General features: G+C 43.8%; 2 protein-coding genes across 8 annotated transcripts in view; one reads left to right on the top strand and one right to left on the bottom strand.

Moving 5' to 3' along the window:
- AK5 (adenylate kinase 5) overlaps positions 1 to 10764 on the top strand; it is a 273170-nt gene extending 262406 nt beyond the window's left edge. The window contains exon 13 of the mRNA XM_029618848.1: positions 10668 to 10764. Coding sequence (XP_029474708.1) covers positions 10668 to 10736 — 69 coding nt within the window. The 3' untranslated portion in view covers positions 10737 to 10764. The remainder of the gene's footprint in view (positions 1 to 10667) is intronic.
- A 7053-nt stretch (positions 10765 to 17817) lies between these two features.
- The window catches only part of ZZZ3 (zinc finger ZZ-type containing 3), a 136490-nt gene continuing 128853 nt past the window's right edge, over positions 17818 to 25454 (bottom strand). For 6 of the 7 annotated variants that reach the window (XM_029618884.1, XM_029618887.1, XM_029618880.1 and 3 more), the window contains 2 exons: positions 23362 to 23462; positions 19032 to 19176 (listed from right to left, as the gene is read on the bottom strand). In XM_029618884.1, the coding sequence (XP_029474744.1) occupies positions 19032 to 19176; positions 23362 to 23462 (246 nt within the window). Of the gene's footprint in view, positions 19177 to 23361; positions 23463 to 25454 lie in introns of all 7 variants that reach the window. The other variant, XM_029618886.1, reaches the window with a different exon arrangement.

The following is a 25454-nucleotide window of genomic DNA, read 5'->3' as shown; positions in this document are numbered from 1 at the left end:
TGTGTGTATCTGAAATATTCAGTTAGAAGTTAGTAAGTGTGATAGCACAATTGCTGAATGGTACTGCCATGCTATGCTGTGACTGCCATGCACGAGTCCTGGGTTCAGTTCCCAGACTCGATTTCTGCACGAGTCAGCAAAGACTGGAGATACAGCAGAGGCAATGTTTACAGAGCCCTCAGCATTGAGGGAGGGATTCAGGACAGACTTACCAGGTTGCAAAGGTCTGTAGTGCCCTGCTGAGGACTGTTGCGGTACTGGTTATGTTATAGATGGAGGAAGATAAGGGACTACAAATGGGGTGGGAGCAGAGATGATTTACTTAAAAAAAAAAAAAAAGGTCAGGGGGGTGATAGGGTAGGAAGGGCAGGGGGACCTATCCTAAACTTTACTCTCTTCCTTGACCACCTTCCCAAGAAGCTACAGTGGTGTGGGTCTATCTCAACAACCCTCTTTCCCCCATCCCCAGTAATCTCTCTCTCAATTCCCACCCCTTCCTTATACCCAGTACAGCAGTCTCTCTTTCTCTCAACTCCCCTTGTTTTCAGAAGTTTCTCTCTTATGTACCTCCACGCACTTCAAGAGCAGCCAGCAGCTCTTCTCCTCCTCCAGGGTCCAGGCCAAATAGAAAATTGGACAACTCCTCCCTATGTCCTGCATGGGCTGGTGATGCCACTGCCTCTCTTTGACCCATGTGCACCACTGGATCCTCCTCCTCCTTCTCCTCCTCTTCTGTTCACGCAGCCAAAAAAGGTGCTGGGTCAGTAACCCAACCTGGCCCAGCACAACATTGCCACTAGTTAGGGAGGACCCTGGGTAGCTGTGAATAAAGACTTAAACTACCACAGTCCAAGTTGGGGAAGTTTCCAATTGAACTGAAATCCTAAAGGAGAAGGAAGGTGCTAGCCACAAATACATATCTTATAAAGTACATTACAATCCTGTATGGACCAAAGCCTCTCGATGATTTCAAATTATCATTATTAATTAAAAAAAAAAAAAGCGCCATGCTAAACTGGTTAATAAAGTACTACATGCAGGTATTCTTTGAAGAGAAAATAACTTTTGCTTTTGTAATCTCCTTGCTGAAATGGCCACTTAGCAATAGCTGTGATAAAAGGCTTCAGTGATGTGGATAGCTGTCCATAGAGCCACAGAATATTTTTCAGCTGGTTTATTAGTCAGTATACACCAGTGACCTAGAACTGTAGGCCAGGTCCATTCTACTGAGCCCCCATATTTCATCCTTCAGACTTCTTGATTTCACTCACAGCTCCACATCTATTCAGGAGCAACTTTCAGCTGCATCAAAATGGCAAGAGCCACCTGAACAGTGGGGAAACCCGTGCTCCCATTCTAAAATGCATCCCGAATCAGCACACGCACACTTTTATAACAGCAAATGAAAAGCACTCCCAGACATCTGACACATTGCCAGTCGGTTGGGTAACTGGTTCTCGGCCAGCAAGCAATACTAGGAATAAGTGTAGCCCTTCCAGGTAATTAAAACATCTCGCATCTCAGTCACTGGGCTTGTCTTTAATCTGCTCAATATTTTATTGATCCTGTTAACCACCTGCTATTTTTTGCATCCTTAGAAGCTGAGAGAAGAGGGGTGGAGTTTTCAGGGCAGCAGGGAATTTCTGGAAAACACCATTCGCTTGTTTTATTTAGCACAGAGGTCTTAGTGCTGCTGTTGCAATTCCTTCTACTGGACTAACAAAAGACCGACTGTCAGAGGATGCAGTGCCCGAGCTGATGACCAACACCAGTCCTTTCTTCATTTGTTATCTCGACATCAGGCTTCTTTAGTCTCAAAAGCTCATGTACAACACTTTTATTTTATTCATTGCTATTTATGTAAAAAATCAATGTAGGGAAAGCAACCAAGTTACCCTTCTTTTAACAAAACAGAGTCCCAGGGCTGTGAAAGGATAGGGAGCTCTGGCTTTTTAATGCGGTTTTGCGATTGCATCTCATAAGCAGATCTTCTGAGATTAAAATCAGTTTAGAAAATTAAACTGGAATGGTATATAAAGTCCACCACCTACTCCCTAAAAAGGGGTAGTATTTGTGTTCTCCAGAGTCAGGGTTTCAGAGGCAACAATCATAAGTTGCTTTTCATTGCACCAAGGCTGCTCTGTGAAAAGCGACTTGTGTCTTTGTAAGTCAATAAGATCTTAAGCACTAGCAGTGCGTTTACACTGACTTAGATAAAGTCACACAACATCTGATCATTCTTACTGTGTGACTCATCCCATAAGCCTGTATGCTGTCAGTATGTAGGAGTATAATTAGCAATATTCACCCGTAATCCCTGGGCCATCAACCAACAGAGAAGTGATCCTAACTTTGTCTACAACAGATAAGTGGGCGTAGGAATAAAACCTTCATCCTGAAAAAGACAGCTACATAAGATTTATTTTTATTTATTTATTTATTTCTTTTGTATACCGACATTCGATCGAGATATCACATCGGTTTCCAGGTAACAGGTTGAATAGGGCGAGATCTGCCCTATTTTACATTTAACAAGATAACAATTGATTAAACTATTGAAGTAAAAAACATTGTAACATATGAATACAAATGAATGGGAGTATAATTTGTAGCATCTAACCTATATACAATATATACAGTTTGAATTGGTTACGATTACGATTAGTTCTGGTGGGAATAGGGGGGGAAAAGGAGGGGGTGGTTGTGAGGGGGGTGATATGCGGTAGTGCATGTAAGGGTCAAGTGGGCAGGTTTTCAAGAACATGCAGTTGAAGGGGTTGGGAATCCGGAGGGAAGGCTTTCAAGAACAGCCATGTTTTTAGCTGTTTTTTGAAGACTTGTGGTGAGGGTTCGTGTCTGAGATGAGTGGGGAGGGAGTTCCATAGGGTAGGGCCAGCTATTGTAATGGCTCGTTTGCGAGTTGCATTGAGGTGAGCATTTTTGAGATTTGGGATGGAGAGGAGACCTGTGTTGGAGGATCTGAGGTTCCTTTGTGTGGTGTATGGTTGGATAGTGTTGTTTAGCCAGACCATTTTGCTATTGTTTATTTTTTTGTGTATAAGGGTGAGGGTTTTATACTGTATTCTTTGTGTGATGGGCAGCCAGTGGAGGTCTTTGAGAGTGGGTGTGATGTGGGAGGATTTTCTGTGGTTGGTGATAATTCTGGCGGCAGCATTTTGTAGGACTTGGAGGGGTTTGATGTGGATTTCTGGTAGTCCAATGAGGAGGGAGTTGCAGTAGTCGAGTTTTGAGAAAATAATTGATTGAAGTACTGTTCGGAAATCGTGCGGTTGGAGGAGGGGTTTGAGTTTTTTAAGTGTTTGAAGCTTGAAAAATCCATCTTTGATTGTATTGGAGATGTGCCGTTTAAAGTTGAGTTGGCTGTCGATTGTTACTCCTAGGTTTTTTGTGGATGGTGTGAGTGAGGTTCTTGATAAGTTTGGTGTCCCAGGGTTGTTTGAGGGGGTGCTCGTGAGAGGAGAAGGGGGACGGTCGTCATGGATGTGAATGATTTCTGTTTTGCTTGGTTAAGGCAGAGAGATAGTTGGGATAGCAGTTGTGATAGTTTTGAACTGAGTTTGTTCCATCTTTCCATGGTGAGTTCAATGGACTTGGTTATGGGGAGTAGAATTTGTATGTCGTCTGCATAGACAAAGTAGGTGAGGTTGGCATCTGAGAGGTATTTGCATAGTGGGAGAAGGTAGATGTTGAAGATAGTGAAGAACCTTGAGGGACTCCATGTGTGAGGGGCACTTGGGAGGATTCAGATCAGTTTGTCTTGACAATGAAGGATCTGTTAGTGAGGTAGGATTTGAACCAATTGAGTGTAGTGTCTTGAAGACCGATTTCTTTAAGCCTGGTGAGGAGTGTTCTGTGGTTGATGGTGTCAAAGGCGGCTGATATATCAAGGAGTATCAGGAGGAATGTTTTGCCACTGTCACGACCTCGTAGGATGGTGTCGGTGAGAGCGAGGAGGAGGGTCTCTGTGCTGTAGAATTTTCTGAAGCCATGCTGTATATGAGTGTATATAGGTATTTTGATAATAATGGTGCCAGCTGTTAAGACAATGTCTTACTAATGAAACGCATCTTAAAACATGCCCAATAAATATTTAGGATCCTATCCCATGGAGATTGGTTGTCTAGTCTGCTCAAAATCTACAGTTTTTAAAGAACCTGATCTTGCTCTGTTGAGGGGTCAAACTGCAATCCTTGAGGGCCGCAAACGAGCCTGGTTTTTAGAATATCCCTAATGAATCTGCATGTGATTATATATGCAAGCACTGCCTGTGATGTATGCAAATATGTCCTATTCATCAGTTAGGTGCTCACAACCAGATGGTTGCAGTTTGACACCCCCGTGCTAAAGGAGATAGATGCATTCACAGGGAAATGTTTACTGCCCAGCACTGTGTTGGCATGGAGGTGGAAGTTAGTGTTCGGTGTGGACTGAGATCATGAAGGTATGAGGGAGGGAGTGATTCATAAGTGTACAGCGTAATCCTCCTCAACATGAGCATCAATGAGAAAGCATTTTAAAGGGAGAAGTTCCTCAATTCCTTCCTTCCCTAAGCAGAGCTTATATGCATACTCCAATACAACTTGCAGCCTCACCTCCAGGAAAAGCAGCATTACCTTACATTATCTAATGGATGATCAGAGCCAGAACGGCCCAGGAAGTCCACAAGGTAGAAGAAAATGCGGATGACACAAAGGGGCAGATTTTAAAACTTATGCGCGGGCGTTGATTTGTTCGCGCAACCCGGCGCGAACAAATCTACGCCCGATTTTATAACATGCGCGTGCTGCCATGCGCATATTATAAAATCCGGGCTCGGTGCGCCCCGATAGCTGTCCCTGTTCCCTCCAAGGCCGCTCCAAAATCGGAGCGGCCTTGGAGGGAACTTTATTTCCGCCCCCCTTCCCCTCCCTTCCCCTATCTAACCCACCCTCTAGCCCTACCTAAATCCCCCCCTAACTTATTTAATTTCTTATGCCTGCCAGAGGCAGGAGTATCTTGTGCTCGTCGGCAGGCGAACCCCCGACACGGCCGGAACGGAGGAGGGCTCGGGACACGCCCCCGGACCCCCGCCGCACGCAGGGGCATATTTTCTCAGGCTACTCGCATATGTTACGCGCGTAGCCTTTGAAAATCTGCCCCAAAGAGAATTGCCCTGCAGCACAGATTAATAAATCCCTTCATAGTTTCAAGTTTCCTAATCTCTAGGATTCTACTTGTGTTGCCACAGTAATATACAGAATGATTAAAATAAAAGGGTAAGAAAAATCACAAAATGAAAGTAAGTGACTAAAGGTAGAGCTTGCAGAATATCAGGGATATGTCTCAGGTTTTGCTGCTGGCCCAAATTGTCTCTGGGCAGATTTCATTTCTGGCCTGGTTGCAGGATACCATATATTTTGTGGCTAGAGCTGCCGTTTCTCCTCTTTCCCCTAGGCTTATAGAGATTTTCTTGCTCATTCTTTTGTGGGAAGAATATATAAGTGTGGAGTTGTCCTGAGACCAAGCCAGGTATATCTTTCAGACATGAACCCAGTGAGACAGACTCCTAGGAACCTCTTGTTTTATGAAAACAAAAACCCTTTGATAAGAAGAAAATGGCAGTGGTGAGAGCCCTGTGATATGAAATTTTTAACACATCATTGCTCGCACATTTAGGGGCAGATTTTAAAACCTGGGCGCAGATTTGTTCGTGCAACCCGGCGCGAACAAATCTAAGCCCGATTTTATAACATGCGCGCGCAGCCGTGCACATGTTATAAAATCCAGGGTCGGCGCGCACAAGGGGGGGTGCACAATTGTGCAACTCTCGCACGCCGAGCCGTGCAGCCTGCCTCCGTTCCCTCCACCCCCCCCCCCCCCGCACCTTCCCCTCCCTAACCCCCCCTTACCTTTGTTGAAGAAGTTATGCCTGCCTCCTGGCAGGCGTAATTTACACGCGCCGGCCGACGGCCAGCCTGCGATCCCGGGCACAGTGGCAAATGGCCGCTTTGCCTGGAGGCTCAGGCCCCGCCCCCCCCAGACCACCCACGCTCCTCCCCTTTTTGCAAGCCGCCGAGCCTATGCAAAATAGGCTTGGCATGCGCAGGGGCGTTTTTTAAGGGTTACGCACGTAACTCTTTTAAAATCTGCCCCTTAGAGAACTTCTATGTGGAGATTGAAGAAGGTTTCAAGGGTGTCCCACTGTAACCCGTGAGGGCTCCAAATCAGTCAATATGTATTAGATAGATCTACATACAACTAAGACGGTCTGTATCCAAAACTCTCTCATGTTTGGGCCAATGTTGTGGATCTCAGCACCGTTGGAAACCAACTATCTGTCATTTAGAAAGAAAGTGAAGGTATGGTTGTACCAGAGTGAAAAGTAGGGCAGGTAGGCTAGCTAGTTAGCTAGCTAGCTATTTATTTATTTAACATTTTTATATACCGACATTCATCCAGGATATCACATCGGTTTACAGTGTAACACAAACAAACGCCAGGCATGGCACTTTACATTGAACAAATAAAACAAGTTAACAAATGAATAAATGATGGTGTGAATAACAAGGGGAAATTTGCATTAAATAATCAACGAGGTTTGTAAATATATACATATGTACAAAAGGAAGACACTAAGAGATAAGCAATTTAGGAGTGCTAGGAGGAGAGGGGGGAGTGGCGAGCAGAGGGAAAGGAACGAGGTGAGGGGGGGGGAGAAAAGGTAGGATAAGGGCGAAGTGAGGGATAGAGGGCCAGAAGAGGGGGGCAGAGGAGAGGAAGGGTGGGCAGTTAGGTTGGCCTAAAATGTTTTATCATGATTTATGATTGTTTTATGATTTTAGGCTTGATTTTATGATGTTGTGAACCTCTCTGGCCAGTATTTCTGAATGTGTGGTATACAAAAGCCTGGAAATAAATAATGTGTATTCATTAGGAACTTCCTGAAAACCCAACCCATTTCTGGTCCTTGAGGATTGCAGTTGGACATCCCAGAATCAGATCCAGTATTAAAACTTATAAGTTTTATTGAAACTGGAACAACTAAAAGTGATAGAGGGATAGTGTATATATCTATTTATCACACACGTAATGAGTTTTGATAAGAGTGCTTGGCACCTGCTGCTATAACCCATTATCCCCCTGTGCTGTTCTCTTTTCACTTCAGGTGTAGTCTGTACTGTCAGCTTTTTTAGACTGGACCTGTTAAACTGCTAAACGCGTCATGCTAGTGATTACTATGATGGTTTCTAATATGTTGTACCTTGCCTTGGGTGAATTCCTGATTCAAAGAGGCGGGTAATACAGCCAAACAAATAAAAACAAACTTGGAGGTGACAGATTCTTCAAATTATCCACTGGCAGGTTTCCTGGCTTTCTTTCTTGCTGTTGTGCGTTGAGATAAGTGCGGAATTATGAGAAATAAGTTATCAGAGCTGCGTATCATGCCCTCTCTGTTTTGCAGCTCTCTCTTTTCTGTACTGGTGCGATGCCCGCCTGAGAGTGCCAACAACGGTCAGCACAGCAGCTCTCAGCATAGCGCTGACGGGAGCAACAAAGCAGGAGGTGTTTTCAAAAACATTCTCAGTAATGACATAAAGACATAAAAGAGATGGATCGTGATCATTTTGTTTGAATGCCTACCTCTTATTTAAAAAAAAATCTTTAGGAGTACTGCTTCTTGAGTGTAAGAAAAAAAATCGGGGGAAGGCACTGCCACCCTCCTGCCCTCATCCATGCTACGCTCCACTCAAACTAATTAGCCAGACAGAACATGTGCAACTCCCATACTAATCCCACCTTAATAAGAACACTTTTAAAAGTCTGTTTGTAATGCCTCAGGAAGATGCGAAGCCAGAATGCCCCAGTGCTACTTGATTTATAATTTGAAGCTGAAGAAAGATCCCTTCCTGCACCATGAATATTGATGACCAAGCTATAGCACAATCACAGGACTATTCCACCAGTGACATTCGGGGCCAGTATTTAAAACAGCTAGGAAAACATCAACAGAAACTTTCAAAGCAAAGAGAAAGGACAGCAGAAAAACTCCGATCAGCCCCCTGCCCTCCAAAAATAATATTATATAGCACTCGTTGCTTTTCAAAGACGCAGAACAGCAGATCAGAACAAAAAGGTAGAGCACCTGCCTATGCATACTGTCCAGAGCCAGAACACAAATAGATTTATAAAGACACAAATATATAAAGTTCAAGGAAGACAAACTAATGACTCAGGCACTAACGGAATTAGGTCACATTAGTATGCACTGTACTGCTTTACATCACAGGAAAATAGTAGGCAAACAGAGGTAATAACTGTGTTGAATGTTGGGAATTTTATAGAAATTTTGAAAGAAAAGAGATATAAGTACGAAGGGTATTGTCCCACTAACGGGTAACGTGCGCTCCGGAGGAGCGTACTGTTAGCCTGCATTTGGCTGCGCGTTTTGCCGTGCTATTTTTACCCCTTATACAGTAAGGGGTAATAGTGCGGCGAAGATGCGCAGCCAACTTCCCCTGAAACTAATAGCGCCCGCAACATGCAAATGCATGTTGATGGCCCTATTAGTTATTCCTGCGCAATACAGAAAGTAAAATGTGCCGCGAAGCCGCACATTTTACTTTCAGAAATTAACGCCTGCCAAAGGTAGGCGTTAATTTTGGCCGGCATCGGGAAAGTGTACAGAAAAGCAGAAAAAAACTGCTTTTCTGTACACCCTCCGACTTAATATCATAGCGATATTAAGTCGGAAGCCCCCAAAATAAAAAAAAATTAAAAATCTGCCCACGGATTGGAAGATGGACGCTCAATTTTGCCGGCGTCCATTTTCCGAACCCGTGGATGTCAGCGGGTTCGAGAACCAATGCCGGTAAAATTGAGCGTCGCCGCTTCTGTCAAAAAGGAGGCGCTAGGGACTCGCTAGTGTCCCTAGTGCCTCTTTTTACCACGGGCCCTCATTTGCATGCAGGCCGATACTGAATCGCGTGCCTAGGAGAGTGGCCTGTGCGTGCATCGGGAGAGCGGGCGCTCGCCGGCTCTCCCGCGCTTCATTCTGTATCAGCCTGTAAGATTATACAGGTGTGGGAGTGGCATTCTTACAGACCTGGCAGTGTCTGCTCAACCAGCTTGAAACTCAGCAATTATAACTTCCACAACACACTCTCAAACCACACCAAAGCATCCTATCCCCCCATTCTTTTGCCTGTAACATGAAGTCACAGATGGCATTCTTGCTAACCTTCACACAAGAATGCCTTAAAAGGGGATTAGTCCCCATGATTGTATTTCAACTATTAGAGCAGGGCTTCCCAAACCTGTCCTGGGGTCCCCACAGCCAGTCGGGTTTTCAGGATATCTCCAAGGTATGCAAATGTATCTCGTGCCTATTCTGAAAACCCAGCTGGCTGTGGGGGCCCCAGGACAGGTTTGGGAAGCCCCGTCTTAGATATCAAAAGAGCATAAACAGGGGTGGCCGGCTCCGGTCCTCAACAGCCACACAGGCCTGATTTTTAGGCTATCCATAATGAATATGCATAAGATAGATTTACATACAATGGAGGCAGAGGATGCAAAACTCTCATGCATATTCATATTGGATACCCAGACCTGTTTATGGCTCCTGAGGACCGGAGTTGACCACCCCTGACAAAGGTTTCTTGAAAATTAAAACAAAATCTAGTCAAGTTTATCTGTTTATGTGCTGCAAGTATTCAAAAGTCCCCAGAAACTGCAACATATTTTAAAAAAAGAGCCTGGAAGAATTATAGCAGGGATAGGCAACTCTGATCCTTGAGTGCTGCAAACAGATTGGATTTGCAGGATACTCACCATGAATATGCAGCAGCAGCAGTGCATGCAAATACATCTCATGAATTTTCAGTCTGAAGACCTTGATCTATCATGCACACAAAACTATCTACAACCCTGACATGCCCTGGTTCAAAGAACATCTTCGAATCCGTACCTCTAACGGACCTATCAGAGCACAACACTGTGCAACGCTACATACTCCTTCCCCTAAAACCGCAAAGCTGAAGTCTACCAAAGAACGTGCTCTATCCCTAGCTGGTCCCTCCCTCTGGAACAAGATGCCCCTTCCCCCCACCTGGAGCCTTGCCCAAAAAGATTTAAACAATATTTGAAGACCTGGCTCTTTAAAGACACCTACACCTAATCCTCCTCAGCCCTTTGCCCTCCCCCAGAAAATTGGTAATCTATTGTTAATTTCTTGTATTATATTTGTAAATCTCTTGTATATACTTGCATATGTTGCCCCTTTCACTCAATTCACACCCCCCCTTATCCTGTTCCTTGTTAATTCTATCGACAACTGTTCCCTGTGAAGCTTTTTGCTATGTTGAGTTATCTGTAAACCGAGATGATGTTCCCAACGTATCTCGGTATATAAAATGCTTAAAACAAATAAATAAATAAATGGTATCTTTTACATCAGTTTTCAAGTAATTAGGTTCAACTCCCATCGCCCCCAGAGGATGATCCTATCATTTTAATTAGACAATCACACCTTTCTAAAATCTTTTTCAGTTAGGAGATAGCTTCTTAAGGATTATAGCATTTTCTTTGCAGGATTTCGTGCAGAAATGTATTTCTTTTTAATTAGTTTCAGTGCATATTTTCCCTGACGATACTTTCTCCTTTTCTCACAGATAAACGCAGAGGGAACTCCAGAAGATGTTTTTCTTCAAGTCTGCACATCAGTCGACTCTATTTTCTAAAAAAAAAAAGGGAGAGTTTTTTGTTGTTTTTTTTTTTGGAGGGGAAGGGTCTTATAAATAAAGAAGAAAGCAGGAATACTGTACACATACACACTCCATTTCTCACGCACGGGCCAGCCCAGATGATGATGCTGTCCCAAGAGGTATTTTCTGTCTTGGAAAGGTATCCAGGGCTGGTGCATGACTTATTAATGTTAAAACAACTCTTTCTCTTCTATACAGTGTATAAAATTGTGTCTGCACTGCAAAAAACGTATTCAAGTCACTCCACGGGTTAAAGTCAGCAAGATTCCCAGTATCACCCCTCCAGCTTACTTTAATGGCTTAACCCATGTGATGTGACTTGTGTCGTTAGTGTACCACGTCATGCTAACCCAATCAGCTGCCATGCTGTCGCTGCACTTCTGGACGGCATGTTACACTTAGTGGAACTTACTGTATTATGCTTGTTGCTTTTAGATTAGCATTACTGCTCTGCTTGCCTCCCTTGATCAAGCGTGACTGAGCCTGCTCTTGGTGCTGTTTAGCGTTAGTCTGCAGTATGTACTGAATCCATCATTGTCATTTCCACGGAGAAAACCAGAAGTTGCACTGACTGCGAGGCCCCCTGCTAACGTGTCAGATAAGCATGATGAATTCAGCATGCAGAAGACTTCAACAAACAGTTATCCATCCAGTGGATGCAATGGAGCAGAGAGATTTCAGCCGGTGACGGAGCCTTGGTTTACTGTCCTCTCCTGTTACTGGCACGGGTTTTCTTTCGTGCTAAAAGCACTGTAATGGTATTGATCTAACTGTAACCATGAAGTTAATCATACTAATCACCTTTACATGTCATAAGATTTACAGGATGGTGGTGGTGATCTCTTTCTACACTTTAAGCAGAGTTCATAAGCAGAGAGCATCGCTGAAATGCATTTCATCATTTCAAATTTAGCACTTGGTTGACCGACAATGTTACCAGCAAACGCCTGCCAAAAGATGTAACCAAAAGCAACAAAGGAATATTTTTTAGGACTACCGCTTCGTTGCTGTCTATTGCCTGTAAATTTTGCAAATCACTTTTATAAAACGTTTGCCGCTGCCCTGTTTTGTTTTTTTTTAATTTGCTGGAGTGGTGGACAATCAAAAGCATTTTCGATATCCCCACTGACGTACGCACATTCCCTTTCTAGACAGTTTGCATTGTGTTGTGGATTAAGTGCACGATTGCTCTCTTTTTTTTTTTTGTTCTTGTCAACAGATTTGTATTTTTTAAAAGTTAAATGTCTTGTAAAGAAGGCACCTCATTAATAAAATCACAGCAAACATCCCACATTAATCAGTTTATCCTGCTAAAAGACAGAGATACTATACTGCTTTACAACACTATGGAATATGCCAATTCTGTATCACCAGAAAGGATTATTTCTCACTCTCTTCCCACTGGATTTTCTTAGCTTCTTTACAGAAATTCACTTAGTAGCCTTCTCATTTAGCTTCGGTTGGGCATGTTGATATTTCCCACTTTATTTTTTGTGAGCTGCTTATTCAATATGCAGCCAGAGAGACAGGGCAACGCTCAGTCAGCACGAGCTCCCTGACACAATAGGCAACTACAGTCATGTGCGCAGTCAACCATCACAGGCATAGCAAGGGACTTGCTTAGAGCCTCACACAGTGTAACAGTTAGGGCAGGGGTGTCCAGGGCACCATTTGGGGATGTCACAAAACCTTCAGCTGGTGGCACAAGAGCCTCAAAGCACGGCACTCTTCAGGCAGCAGTAGTGGGGGAAGTCAACACCGGGTCTGTGAGCCAACACAGTCTCATGTCCTGCCTCTTATAGTTCACTTAGGGCCAGATTTTCAAAAGCATTTATTCGAGCAAAACTGGTTTTTGCTCGAGTAAATACACTTTACTCAAGTAAGTGGGCTTTTCAAAATTGCTACAATATATGCCATTGAATTGTCCATAGGATTTACTCAAGTAAGTGCACTTTACTCGAGTAAATAGCTTTTGAAAATTGCTACGATAGTATGTCACATTTACATGCATAACTCCTTTGAAAATTACCCCCTTAGAGAATAGCCACTGCCATTAGCAATGGTAACATGGAACAGACTTAGTTTTCGGGTACTTGCCAGGTTCTTATGGCCTGGATTGGCCACTGTTGGAAACAGGATGCTGGGCTTGATGGACCCTTGGTCTGACCCAGTATGGCATTTTCTTATGTTCTTATGTTCTCCACATGAGTTCCTGTGGAAGGATCAAGATTGCTGCAGGACCTGTGAGCGTACACTGGCTGAGGCTCCTGCTCACTTTCATTACTAATGCTAGCGCTGCTTGCCGATCACTGACGAGCTTGGGACCAGCCACACGGGGAGGGCTCGGGATGCATGGAGCTGGTGGAGATTGCCTTTGTTCTTCTTCTTCTCCTCCTCGGACTCCAGCAAAACCTACCCAAGAGAAAAATGTTGACCTCTCGTTTTGGCCCCCGAGTCAAAAGGAAAATGTTGCTGGACGAGGGGCAGTTTGAAGGGAGGGAGAAGATGCTTCAGGAAGGGTCTGAGAATTGGATCAGTTGGAGAGGGATTGGGGGTGGATGATGAGAGAGGGGGAATGACAGAAGATTGAGTGGGGGGATGTAAGATATGAGTTGGGGGGGGGGGGTCACAGAATGTCAGCTGGGGGTGTGTGAAAGAAGAGTTTGAGGGGGAAGAGGTGAGCCTGGGAAGTGAGAGGGGATGGGGGATAAGAATGGGAGGGAGGACAGGAATCAGATAGGACTCTTAGCTGTGGGGGGGGGGATGTAAAAAAGGGCTGGAGGTGGTGAAAGGAGCAGGAAAATGTAAGAGGGTGGCCACGGGAGGGGATGAGCTTAAGAGAGGGGAGCAGCTGGTGTGTTGAAAAGCTTAGAGCGATTTTTGGAGAGGGACTGCACTCCCAAGTTGTTTGGATCGGCCTCTGGCTCCTGTGAAATGTCAAGTGCTAAAAGGGGTCATATTGGCTAAAAGTTTGGGAAGTCCTGCTTTAGGCTATGAAGAGAGAAACAAGAGGCATTAGGCCAAACACAATCCTACCTCTATCTAAAGTCAAAACAAGCACAGGTTTGTACCCTGATCCAGTCCAAGAATGCAGAGAGCTAAAACAGAGAAAGAGCTGAGATCAGAGGCCAGAAAATGAGTTCATTCAAGAAGAGTCAAAGAAACCAGGGAGATCATAAGCTGAGAAACAAGCTTGGTCCAGGTGAGCAACAGCCCTCTCAGGAAGAGGATGCGGCATAGGAGGCCAATCAGGAACCAGCAAAAAAGAATACCAGCTGCAAACACTTCAGCACCATGAGGGAGCACTGCAGCTCCACAACCTGCCAGTCCAATTCCAGGCATCTTTGGCACATAGTAAGTGCTAGAGAGTGGAATCAAATTTGTATCCGTGCTTCAGAGCCCTGTGCTTTGACCACTATAACCAGTAGGTAAAAACTGATCAATAGATAAATGACTGTTTTTTGGCCTGCTATTCAATTGCAATTGGTGGACACAACTTTGTTCTTAGTGGCACTAATTGGTTTAGCAAGAAACACCAATTAACACAACAGATAGCAATGTCCAATCAGGAAATATCCAAAGTTGTAATTACCAGAAATGAGAAGCACTGACAAAATTGCATGAGGATATATGCAGAAAATATGCTTGCATAATGGTTCCAATTATAGAAGTTCTTTTCTTGCAGTCACTGGATTAAAAACATAATTGTAGTTGGCAAATTACAGAATTAACTTCCCTATGGCAATGTACGCTTCCAATTATGGATGCCACACAACTTATTCTTCAATCAGATATAACTCTCCTCTAAGTATTACTCCATCTGTATCCAAGATATTTATAAATGACATGCACCAAATGTTGAAAGATTGTGAGAGGGATTAGCAGTGTTAGTCTAGTGTAGCAAAAATGACACCAGGCAGGTGGCACCTTAGACTAACCAATTTCTTAAAGCGTGAGCTTTCGTGGACAGAGTCCACTTCATTAGATGCATGCATGATGTACAGGAAATGAGTAAAATATATACAGAACAAAGAGAAGGCATTGAATTAGGCAGCACATGGTATGGAGAGAATGTTAATAGCATTAATAGAGCCTACTGCCAATTGAGGTTAAGTGTGAAAAGATAGACCGATATGACAACAGTTAAGTTCATACAGGCCGATTCAGTACGGTGCACACGGCCAAGCGCACCATTTAGCACCCATTTGGCCACACGTCTATTACCCCTTATATTGTAAGGGGTATTAGCACCTTGAAAATGCGTGTCCAAACTCGTGAAAACTAATTGCGCTTATCACATACAAATACATGTTGATGAGCCTATTAGATAGTCGCCCGGGATACTGAAAGTAAAGTGTGCAGCCAAGTCACACATTTTACTCTCAGAAATTAACGCCTGCCCAAGGGCAGGCGTTAACCATAGACAGCACCAACTAAGTGTACAGAAAAGCAGAAAAAACTGCTTTTCTGTACACCCTCTGACTTAATATCATAGCGATATTAAGTTGGAGGTCCCAAAAATAAAAAAAAAGTTTAAAAAAAATGTCTGCCCAACCGCAGGTTCAAAAACAGACTCTCAATTTTCCCGGCCTCCGTTTTCCAAACCCGTGGCAGTCAGCGGGTTCGACAACAGAAGCCGGTAAAATTAAGCAGCTGTTGTCAGACCCACTGACAGCCGCTGCTTCCACTAATGAGGCGCTAGGGACACGCTATTGCCCCTAGCACCTCCTTATTAGCGCGGGCCCTAATTTAAATAGAGAATCGCGCGTCCAGGAGAGGTGCCTGGGCAAGAGTCGGGAGAACGAGCGCTCGCCATGGAGCATTGGCTCTCCTGCACTTTATATTGAATCAGCCTGATAGATAGTTGTAGCTAATCTGAACTTAACTGTTATCGGATCATTCTGTCTTTTCACTTACCTCAATTGTCAGTAGGCTATACTATAACACTAACACTCTCTCCACACCATGTCCTGCCTAATTCAATGCCTTCTCTTTCTTCTGTATATCTTTTACCCATTTCCTGTACATCACTTATGCATCTGATGAAGTGGACTCTGTCCTTGAAAGCTCATGCTTCAATAAATCGGTTAATCTATAAAGGTACTACCTGACTCCTGTCAAATGTTGAAAGCAATCTGAAAACCATTTGAGTGCTAACTTAGTGCTATCCAGGTCAACAATGGTTGTGTTGCACTTTGGACAAGAATATGCAATAGGGTTACACATTTCATACAATGGGCTTGATTTTCAAAAGCGTTTACACAAATAAATGCACTTTACCCATGTAAGTGGGCTTTTGAAAATTGCTACAATATATGCCATTGAATTATCCATAGGGTTTACTCATGTAAGTGCACTTTTATGTGTGTAAATGGTTCTGGAAAATTGCTAAGATAGTATGTTACATTTACATGCATAACTCCTTTGAAAATTCACCTGAATATTGCATTATTTTATTTTAGGCACATGAAGTCTTGGTCAAGGTTCAGGGGTAGGCAGTTCCAGCCCTGGAGTGCCACAAACAGGTCTGGTTGTCAGGAATCCACAATGAATATGGAGGCAGTGCAAGCAAATATGCCCAATGCATTTTCATTGTGGATATCCTGAAAACCAGGCCCGATTGTGGCACTCCAGGACAGATGTTGCCTACCCTTGGTCTAGTCCCTCTCCCTTCAAATCCGTACAGAACAAAAACATCTACAAGCTTCCCTGGGTGGTCAAGTTAATTTTACAGTATAAAGATCAAAATATATTTTTTTAAAATATGTTGATTTTTGTGGACACCGTTCTCTGTCTATTGCTTTGAAAGGCTGTAAACTTGCAGGGAATCAGCAGATGGCTGGTGAGCTCCTTCAGAATCCCAGGTGGTCAAACTCATTTCCAAAGCAGTGCTAGAACAGACTGCAGCACAGAATGATAGAGGCTGCTTCCACCACTGGTGAAGAACATCTCATGTATTTCATCAGTATAAGTGTTCCAGGTGGTTTAGCTTTTTAGACTATCATATATTCTTACAAATTAAATTTATATGCCTGAAATGCTTAAGAAATGTTTTTAAAGTAGTGACATATGTTTGCAAGTAAAATTTGATCGTTGAGAGTCATTTTTATTAAAGGCAAAAACTCTGATCTATTCCTATATACCCCCATGTTTCTGTACAATATTATACAAAGAGATGGATAAGGGATGCTTTTAATTAAATCTTTTTTACAATTTCAGTTGACATTAAAACATTTGTTCTGTGTTTTTAATAAACAGAATTTTGAAATTCTCCCTGGGGGTGATTATCGAATTAATGCTAAAACCAGATGGCTTTATCATGTTTTAATATTAGCCTTTACAGTTAACATTGCCATCTTATCCACTCTTCTTTCCGTAAGTGCATCCTTTCCTGCAAGACCAAATGTTAAGTACATTTTCAGAAAACAAAAATAATACCAAAATGAAACAACTGCTACTGACAGACATCTTAGTTATAAAGCACAGCTGCCACAATTAACCAGGAAATATCTATCCTTTGCTGACATTTTCTTCTGTCTTATTAACTTTAGTTTTCTATTGCTCTCCATCTTAAAAGGCTTATGTCAGTCACACTGTCATGTCTGTCTGAGGCCACTAGGTGGCACCCTAAACAGTGAGTACAGCGTGCAAAGACAATATACTCTGTCTGCAAAGCCCTGTATCTTAGGAAGTGCCTGGCTTAGTTTTAAGGCCCTTGGCCTATTTGTCATGAGCACCCAAATTCAAACTTTATAGGTTCTTTTTATTTATTTATTTGGAGTGCCAGACAACTTCTTCTGACTAGTTAAAATGAACACCAGAATGACATACTTGTCACTGATGTTACTACAATGCTTGTAATTTTGTCAGCTCAAATCGAATGCACGAGTCTGGTTAATATTTCATTTTGCTTTGTGAGAAGTGAACAATATCTGATCAGAGTAAAAGGAAAGTACTTTGCAGAAACTATTCCAAGCTGCATTTTCTGCCTGAAGTCACTGATTCCGGTGTGAATAGAAAGGTCAAAATTTACATCAAGAAATCACAGCAAGCATTCTATGTATAAACAGACTGTATCCACATATTTTATTTCTCACAGTTCTTCTTACAATTGAACATTATTTAAGAACATACTGTATACACAGATAAGAAACCAAAAACATACAAAATGTTTTAAATGATGCACAACAAAATCCAGCAGTATAAAAGAACGCATGTGAACCCTTGCTCACCGCTCAGACTAAATTTAATCACTTGTTTAAATATTAATAAAAATACAATCTTTCATAGATCTTGTGCAGACTACAAAAGAGGGAAATTATCACCATATATATATATATTTATATATATAGATATATATATCTATATCTATCTATATATATAGATATACACACACATATATATATATGATTTGTATTAGGCAGTTTCTTTGATGAGCTGCTTTTGACAACTCCAAATGCAGAGGCAGAAGGCTGTGTATTTCAATTTGTAGGGAATTAATGTTGAGTATTAGACTTTACACAGTTACTACCACTGGCACTTTTTCACTATATTTTGTACACATCACATGATCATTTTATATAACATTACAAGTAAAAAATATATCTGAGTGACAATTTTATAACATTCACACCATGAGCTGGTTAAGGAAGCAGTACCACAGTTTCTCCTGCAATGCTTCACCGGTGGGAAAGATGGGAGTTGATCATGGTACAAGATTAAAGGTTAATGCGATTAAGCGGCACCAGGTGTAACGCAGGCCTGTAACGGGGTTATCACTTGGCCAGTGAGCTGCTTTAAACAGTGCAGTATATTCTATAAGCAAAACACTGTCATTGGTTAAAACCTGGTCTAAAGAAATCAGTTTTTGTGCAAAAAAGAAAACCCTATTTCACAACAAAACTGCAAGCTACTAAACTGCTTTAATATAAATATTTCAGTTTTATCTGTGTCGTACTGAGTTCTTCGAAGCCTTTGGAATTTACTGCATCTGTACTGTGCGCTCTCATTGTCAGTCTCCCTGTTTCTCCTGAAGTGACTTTACCGTGGTGTTAAGGGAGAAGCTCCCAGTGAAGCCTTCTGCACACCAGGAATGTTCAGTGGCCTGAAAGCATGACGATGCAGAGCTGGAGTTTGACATGTAGACCCAGAAAGCGATCATGCTCCAGGGAAAGCCCAGGATCTTCCCAAACCGTGCACCCATTTACCAGTGGGAGCACAACTGTGTTTCTGAGGAGAATAGAAAGTTTACATATCCACTCAAGTCCCATGTCATCTGTTTGCAGGAAAGTAGTTTGGATCAAGGTAATTGTAACTGGTGCCTTGGGACATGCAGTAGTCTCTGTCTAAGAAAGTCTCTGCTCTGTAAACAGGCTCCAGCTGGTGATCTTCCTTGTGAGTCTCTGTTTCATGCAAACTGCACAATAAAAATATAGGTATAAAAGATGTTTACCACATGAAAACCTTTAACAACAGTTATGGGCTGATATACAAAAGGAGTTTTTTGGTTTTTTTTTTAACTTTGCTGGGTTTGCAAGTCACTGTCTCTAGTCTAGCATTTTAGTAGCAGTACTGGTTAAGGAGAAAAATTTGACTTTTCATGGGTTGCAGTATCTTTCATTGGACCAATGTAAGAATAATCACAAGATGTTTTAGTGTATGAGCTTTCAAGACCACACAGATCCTTTCTTCAGATAAAACTGCAAAGCTGAAATAAGGAAGCAATTTATAGCTACAGAATATTATGGAGTAGGACTTCCCCCAGCACATGTCTTCAGGTGGTATTAAGTGGTTATTGGATATTGGTACTGATCCACAACTTCAGGGGCTGTGTCAATGAATGTACCAGCAAGTCACAGCTACTATATAAAATCACTATTTCCAGGTAAAGGTTGAAAGCAAAGGGAACCTAATTAATTTTGATTTAATATACCACTTGTAAAAGTAATTCAGGAGGTTTACATTATTTTAGCTAAAGCAGAGTTGCTTACCTCTAACACGTGTTCTCCTAGGACAGCAGGATATTAGTCTGCAGGTTTCAGCTCAACATATGTTGAGGCTGTTGGGCCACATGGCTGCATCCATCCATGTAACTCCCTTGGCATGCTTACACATGCGCAGAGCCTCGAGTGAGATAGCCTTTTTGCAGGAGGGAGTCACGGTGCCCAGAGGAAGCATCTTGAACATTTATTTTTTCAGAAACCTGTTCAAAGCCCTTAGGTCTAGGATGGGACAGAGTGCCAAATCCCTGCCCTCTTTGCCCTGGTGGGACAGGCTCGACCATTCTGGCCATTGAGAATGGACAGCTCCCTGCTGCACTACTGGCTTCCAAGACAGGCATGGAGGAGAATTTGGAGGAACACCCAATAGGTTCAATCGGTTCCCCTGGCGGATGATGGACAACACCCACTGGTCTGAGGTTACACAGGGCCACTAGTCTGCAAAGAACCATAGCCTGCCCCTGACCGGGAGGTCCAGCATCTCAGGTATGGGTGGCTTGCTTATGCTCCCTACAATCCAGTCAAAACCCCATCCGGGGATTTTACTGGGGCACCGGCTGGGGCTTGGAAGCTCGCTGCTGCCTGGACAGCTGCGGGAGCTCACCCTCCAGGAATGGAAGCAAGAGGGCAGAGGATAGTAACTCTCGCAGTAGAAATACTTCCTCTGCCCTTGCCTCGCCGACCTCCTGGCTGAGGAGAGCAGGTCTGAAGTATTTGAGAGTTTCTAGAGAGAGTCTAATGATGATCCTGCAACTGGGCCACTGCTTCCTTTACCTCATCTCCGAAGAGATTCTTTCCAGTATATGGCAGATTATAGTCTTTCCTGTACCTCCGGTTAGAGATCAGAGGCCCACAGCCATGCCATTCTGCGGGCACCGATTCCCACTGCAGAGACTCTCGCTGCAGTCTTGTAATCATGGTAGGTGGAGTACACTTCGTGTTTTCTGCACTTCAGGCCCTGATGCACCAGCGATGAAAAGGTGTCTTGCTGCTGTTGAGACAGCCGCTCCCCACCTCCTGCACCTGCTTCCAGAGGTTGCAACAGTATTGGCTCACGTAGGGCTGGTAGGAGGCGATGCAGGCAATTAGCATAGCCCCCTGAAAAACTTTCCTCCCAAGGGCATCTAGTGCTCTGTGATACTGTCCCGAGGGCACAGAGGTACCGGTCCAAGAACGCTTGTCCTTCTTGAGAACGTATTCGACCACTACCAATTGATGTGGAAGCTGACGCATCTTAAATCCAGTAGCCTGTTGGACGAGGTAAACGCTGTCCGCCTTCCAGTTAATAGGAGGAACTGTGAGAGGTGTTCCCAAATCCTCAACAGCAACTCAAAGATTTTGTGCACTGGGACGGCCACGGTCTCTTTAGGAGCCTCTACAAACTGGAGGACCTCCAGCCATCGCCAGAACAAAAGCTGCTAAGGTCAGGTCCTCAGGGGAGACCTCCTTCACTCCTCTGGAGGAGAAGGCTCTGAGGGGATATCCTCATAGTCCTCTGAGGAGGACTCTGCAGTGTTATCCTGCAGGGATCATAAGGCAAATCATCCTCGCTGTAATCTAAGGGTATGGGGCCCTAGGTGCTCAGCCTTCATCCAGGGGCATGGGCACCTGTGCCAGCAAAGTTGGATGGGGAGGCTACAATCCATGGTAGTGCAGTCAAGACAGACAAGGTCTCCTTGGAGGAGGAACCGGCGACAACCACTGCATCAGCCGGTGGCAGCATCTGTGCCCTGGAACCAAAGCCAGCTGGGTCAGTAACACAGATAAGACACACAGACGATCAAGCAGCAGTTCCAGCAGGAAGAGCCCAGGCACAGATACCATTGATGCCACTGGCATTGATGCCCGCAGCACCCAACTGACTGCTAGCTGGACTCTGCACTCTAACTCCTCTAAGAACGTTGCCGATGCCAAAACAGACTGGGAGGTAGGAAGGATCAGCCAGATCTTCCCCAGTCTCAAGGTGGATTGGTGACACCAGAACCGAAGGAGACCATTGCGGACCCCCGGAATTGATGGAGGATAGGCTCTCCTCGCTACAAGGTCGCTTCAGGGGCATCACGGCGAGCGCTGGTGCCAACTCGAGCCTGGCAACATGCATAGAGGGCAATCGGTGCCGATGCTTCCTTGGTTTCCCTCGGTGCAGAGGTCGACGACAATGAACCCGTCCTCGACCTGGAGGAGACCAACAGCGGTCTATCCCTGGCACCCCTATCCACCGGCAGCACCAACGAAATGGAGGGCCCCGCAGCTGTTGAGGGCTCGGTGTCCATCGGTGCGGCTCCTCGGTCCTTTGGCATCAATGCCACTGATGTTGATGGCTTGGACTTGCTTATCCTGAAGAGCTTCTCCAACTTAAAGAGACGAACTTGACATCCCTTCGGGATCATTTGGGCGCACATGCAGCACCCCTGAATGTCGTGTGATGCCCCCCAGCAGAGGGTGCACACCTCATGCGGGTCCATGATGGACATAGTCCTCTGGCACAGAGGGCATCAGTGAAAACCTGAGGCCATGACGATACGAAATAAGAGGGAAGAAAAATGACAGAGGCAGCGGGTGACGTGAAAAGAAACTTACCGAACCGGTGAAAAACCTTTCTGGCAAGCGAGGGAAACCGAAAAGGAATCCGAATTGAGAAAAACCACGAAACACACAGATGGATCTAAAAAGGTTTTCCACCGATTTTTTAATTTTAGTCTAAACAGCGCAAGCTCACAAACTGCGATGTGAAAGCGCCACATAAAAAAAAAAAAAAAAAGACTGAAGAGGGACCCCGCATGGCCATGTGGATTAGGGCATCCTGGGCATGCTCAGTGTGCCTAGTCAAAGTTCCAGAAACTTTGACATGTTTTCCGTGCCGGGTTTCATTGGATGATGTCACCCATGTGTGAGGACTATTATCCTTGCTTGTCCTAGGAGAATATATATTTATAAAGATTGCCTTCATAGTGTCCCTTTCTGTAGTTTCTTGTGTTTTAACTTTTAACCTTAAAGTGTATTATAGATTTCTTACCTTGATGATAAACTAACACTTGGATTATTTTCTGCTCACAGACTCTGAATTTTAAGTGATATGGCTGCAGTATGCTTCTTGGCAGGCATGGGAAAACCTGCACAATTGGCAGTTACAACCCTAAAGGGGACATACCGGGATTGCGTTCCATGTAGGAATTTGATCTACTTTGAGTAAATGCACCGAAAATCACTGCAGGGCAACTAGATGGGCCTTTATGATTTTTCTGCCATTACTATATTACTATGTATTTCAAAAGAAGACAATTTGGTTGCATCTATCTACTAAAATGCCATCACTAATCAAAGAAACCTGTTTCAAGTGTCATATTATGTGTAATTCTGTTTTAATTTATAAGCAGCTGAGAGCCTGCTGAAATCCTATCTAGTTTTGTTCAATCAGGCTAGAAACCTCGATAGTTCCTAAAAACATAACAACGGAGAGGGATCAAAAGACCAGAAATCCCTGAAAGGCATACTCTGGAAAGTAGCCTTTCTTGACAGATAAAAGTTCACCAGAATGATCTAGATTCCCTTTAGCATTCAAGTTAATTTGAGAAAAAAAAAATCAGCAAGGTGTAACTCACCAGTCTGAACAAGAATCACAGAAATCTACAGCCTTCTGCTGAGGACAGTCCTGGCAATGCCACCGAACGCCCTGAATGGGCTCTGTGCCACAGTTATCACACTACAAAACACAGTTCATTTGTTAGCAATGAAAACAGCGGTATGAAACAGCTGCAAATCTGTCTTTAAAGCTTCCATACAGCATGAATATAGATAATCAAGTGGTGAGTCAACACTGGTCCATATGTTCATTCTGGTAATTGATTTTACAAAAGAAATTGAACAAAAATAAAGGATAATTTTACTTGCAAGGAAGCAGTTTTTAAGTTAAACCCAGAACATTTTCATTGGAATGATTTTGTAACATGTCTTATCACACATGAAGCAATCAAAAACCTTGTTTCAGGTCTTAAACAAGAATATAGTTTATATGAACAGTCCCATTATTATAGTCAATGCCTTACACAGACTGCCAATTAGTTATAAAGTTATGAACACATTCTAAGCCATACAAAGCAGAGTTACTTACCTGTAACAGGTGTTCTGAGGACAGCAGGATGTTAGTCCTCACACATGTGACATTATCAGATGGAGTCTGATGTGGAAAACTTATGTCAAAGTTTCTAGAAACTGGGGGTCCCTCTCCAGTCTCATAACATAGAATTACGAAAAAATTAAAAACAGGAGAAACCCAACTTCACGGGGTAGCGTTTGGTTTCGTGAGAACTAACATCCTGCTGTCCTCTGAGAACACCTGTTACAGGTAAGCAACTCTGCATTCTCCAAGGACAAGCAGGATGGTAGCCCTCACACATGGGTGAATCCCTAGCTACAGGCTGCTCCTCAATATAAAAAAGGGGAGCAATAGACACCTAACCAATTGCTAACAGGCACAACACCACCGGTGCGGTTGGTAACAGAGGGGGAAGACAGCCTGAACCCAATCAACTGTCCCTAGGTTGGAAGAGTTGGGTTCTACACTTCAAACAGGTTCCTGAGGACAGACTGACTGAACCTACTATCACGTCGGCCATCCCTATCTAGACAGTAATGTGATGTGACTGTATGGAGAGAACTCCATGTCGCAGCCTTACAGATCTTCTCCACGGGAACTGCTTGCAAGTGGACCACAGATGCTGCCATGGCTCTGACAGAATGAGCCTTGACATTACCCCCAAGATGCAGTCCCACCTGGGTTTAACAGAAGGAGATGCAATCTGCTAGCTAATTTGATAGAATCTGTTTGGCAATGGCCAATATATTTTTATAAAAAGAAACAAAAAATTGGGTGGATTTCTATGGGCTTCTGTCTGCTCCAGATAGAAGGCTAAGGCTTGCTTGCAGTCCCAAATTGTGCAGTGCTTGTTTGCCTTGGTGCAGATAGGGCCTGGGAAAGAAAATTGGCAGGCCTATCTGCTTAAAATGGAAATCCATCACCACCTTAGGCAGGAACTTAGGGTGTGTGCATTCAAGACCATCCTGTCATGATAAAACAATGTAAGGTGGATAGGTCACTAAGGCCTGGAGCTCGCTGACCCTGAGCACTGAAGTGCCCGCCACCAAAAATATGACCTTCCAGGTCAGGTACTTCAGGTCACAGGTGCGCAGCGGCTCAAAAGGAGCTTTCATCAGCTAACACTATGCTGAGATCCCAAGACACAGCGAGAGACCTTAGGCGAGGCTTCAATTGAAGCATGACACCACATGGAAAAGTACAACTATAGGCTGTACAGAGATGGGCGTACCATCTACATTGTGGTGGCATGCGCCAATTGCACTAAGATGAACTCTGACGGAGTTGTTTTATAAGCCAGCCTCCGAAAGGTGTGGAAGGTAATCAAGCAGTTTTTATGTGGGGGCAGAACACATCTAGGGCGTTCTGCTTACACCTCACAGAAAACCTCCTCCACTTCCGTCTGTAGGACTTTCTAGTGGAAGGCTTTTTAGAAGCCACCAGGACCCGAGACATCCTCAGAAAGATCAAGAGGCTACAGAATTAACTTCTCAACATTCAGGCTGTGAGCGACAGGGTCTGGAGGTTGGGATGCTGCAGCCTGCCCTGATCTTGCGTGATGAGATCTGGGGAAGTCCCCAGACTGATCGGTTTCTGGAT

This window comes from Rhinatrema bivittatum, chromosome 10, assembly GCF_901001135.1.
Source record: "Rhinatrema bivittatum chromosome 10, aRhiBiv1.1, whole genome shotgun sequence".
Taxonomy (NCBI): Eukaryota; Metazoa; Chordata; class Amphibia; order Gymnophiona; family Rhinatrematidae; genus Rhinatrema; species Rhinatrema bivittatum.
Note: the sequence above shows the minus strand (reverse complement) of the source record. Positions and strands in the feature narration are given on the sequence as shown.